The sequence below is a fragment of the Gekko japonicus genome, unplaced genomic scaffold (assembly GCF_001447785.1).
Source record: "Gekko japonicus isolate JY-2015 unplaced genomic scaffold, Gekko_japonicus_V1.1 scaffold3036, whole genome shotgun sequence".
In the NCBI taxonomy this organism is placed as follows: Eukaryota; Metazoa; Chordata; class Lepidosauria; order Squamata; family Gekkonidae; genus Gekko; species Gekko japonicus.
The window spans coordinates 93,180-95,691 of NW_015162043.1; the positions used below are offsets into that span (position 1 = coordinate 93,180).

General features: G+C 45.5%; 1 protein-coding gene across 1 annotated transcript in view; it reads right to left on the reverse strand.

The window, feature by feature from the left end:
• The window catches only part of SLC25A22 (solute carrier family 25 (mitochondrial carrier: glutamate), member 22), a 52,873-nt gene that overhangs the window by 9,487 nt on the left and 40,874 nt on the right, over window positions 1-2,512 (reverse strand). Inside the window, 1 exon segment of the mRNA XM_015405586.1 lies at window positions 222-267. Within this exon segment, the coding sequence (XP_015261072.1) occupies window positions 222-267 (46 nt within the window).

Here is a 2,512-nt window from a genome sequence, read left to right on the forward strand (position 1 = left end):
CTTAGTGAGAAAGGTTCTGAGACTTTTCTCAGCTGTGCTGATTTTCTGCTTGCAGGGAGTTTTTAACATAGGGAAGCATTAGAGTGATATTCCCCACCTTTGTCTGAAGTGGTACAGTCCACAACTCCACCTTGGCCTTTACCACTGCATACTACAGATCAGGCCTTAGGCCAAATATAAATGCGATGTTGGTGAGGCAAAGGCCATTTTGCCCATGAGACTTTGTGCTCAGATAGTGTCTGACTAACTGTTACGTTTTCCTTCCACCTTCCCCAGGTCCTGGTGATCAGATGAACACAGCAACTTCCATGCTTTGAATTCAGGTGTGGGGAAGCCAATTCAGATCGGGACTATGGAGTGGAGAAAAAGGTCCCCCGAGTCACATTCCTGAGCGGAAGTAGCCCTGGAAAGCTGCTATTTGCCCCACTGGGAAAACTTAACATGTGCTGATAGGCTGCAAGCGTACAGCAGGTTAAGTTTTCTTGTCAGGAGAAACAGTGGCTGCCCAGGGACATTTCAGGTTGGGGAAACGATATGGGTAGAAGACTTAAGCCCTCTCTCCCCACATGCTGTAGTCCCGATCCAAACAGGGCCCTGCAAACCTGGATATTCAGTTCTGAGCATGGAACTAGCGGTGGACATCTGATTGTCAAGACCCAGGGAAAGTGAAAGATAAAGAAACATGTAATTAGGCCTTCATGTGAACTAGGCTGCCCCCTGTATACAAAAGTAATGTGTCCATAACCTAAGTGTGTGTTCTGTTGGCATACTAGAAGAAGAGATTGGATTTAGACCCCGCCAGGGCTTTTTTTGTAGAAAAAGCCCAGCAGGAACTCATTAGCATAATAGGCCACACCCCTGACAGCACAGCTCATTAGCATATTAGGCCGCACCCCCATGTTACCAGAAGTGTGGTCATCCAGCCACACGTACCTTTTGCTTCTTATTCTGTTTACCTTGTTTGTTGTCAAAACCCAGAGCTTTTTTTGTAGCAGGAACTTCTTTGCATGTTAGGCCACACCCCCCTAATGTAGCCAATCCTAATGAGTTTCGGCTCTTGGGCGTGGCCTATTATGCTAACGAGTTCCTGCTGGGCGTGGCCAACTCAGGAGCGAGCCGGAACTCCGTTCCTGTGCGTTCCTGCCCCAAAATAGCCCTGGACCCCACCCTTCACTACCCAAGGAATTCTCAGAGCGGCTTACAAACTCCTTTCCCTTCCCCTCCCCACAACAGACATCCTGTGAGGTAGGTGGGACTGAGAGAGCTCTGGCAGAAACTGCTCTTTTGTCAAGAACAGCTCTTACCAGAACTACGGCTTGCCCAAGGTCATCCAGCCAAGTGCAAGTGGAGGAGTGCGGAATCAAACCCGGTTCTCCCAGATTAAAGTCCGCGCACTTAACTACAACACCAAACTGGCTCCACTAATTAAACACATGTAGCTGGCTTTTTACACATTTACTATAGGACACAGGCTGTGCGCAAGGTTACACGAGGAAGCTCTTCTTCCCAGTCACATTTAAAGAGGCATCAGCCAAGTTGCCCAAATATATCAAGTTATGCTCTTTCCTTTCCACCTACACATGACTTATCTCTGTGCGTATCTCAGTGCCTATCCTGATAATCAGTGGTGAAGACAAATATTAGTATGGTACGACCATAATCTCTTACCATTCACTACAGGATCAGATCACACTACCCAATGTTGTGTATTCAAAGCTGCCTTGAATGCTTGATATGTTGTGAAACATCTAATTGAAATGCTATGTAAAGCTTCATCCTGGGCTAGGATCCAAATGCATCCAATCGTGTTACTAGCCCAGGAAGCACCTAACCAATCACCTTCGAGCAAGCTCCCTGAACGGGAACATCCGTGATTGATCCTTATGTGAACAACCTTATTGGTTGGTATTTGTACAGTGGGTGTGGCTACATTAGCCGGGAATGTTTAAAAGCAGGACAGCTGCAATGTAAAAGCTGTTCTGGCTATCAGATGTTGATCCGTGTTGGAGTTGTGTTCGAGTTGAAGAATAAAGTTGTGTTCTTGCTGAATCACTCTCCGACTGCTTTGTTAAGCGAGCGACTTAACAGCTTAGAGATAAATTACACAAAGACTAAAATAATGGCTTTTGCCAACAAGCCTAGGATGTTTAACTGGGTTATTGACTCTCGTCCCATTGAGCAAGTTCGTTGCTATAGATATCTTGGAGTTGTATTTCAGTCGTCTGGTCATATGAAAGGTCATGTTGACTACCTGTCAGCCAATGCGAAGAAAAGTGCTGGAGCTATTCAAAAGTTCTTCTGGTCCAAAGGAGGTCATAACTTAGAAGCTGCCATTAAGTTATTTACTATAAAGGTATTACCCCAATTATTATATGGAGCTCCTTTGTCCCTCCTGACAAACTTGACCTTACTTGAAAGAACGCAATCGAAATTTTTAGGAGCTATTTTTCAAGTTCCAACAAGTGTTTCAAATGCTGCAATCCGCTTAGAGGCTAGCCTGGTTATGGTGGAG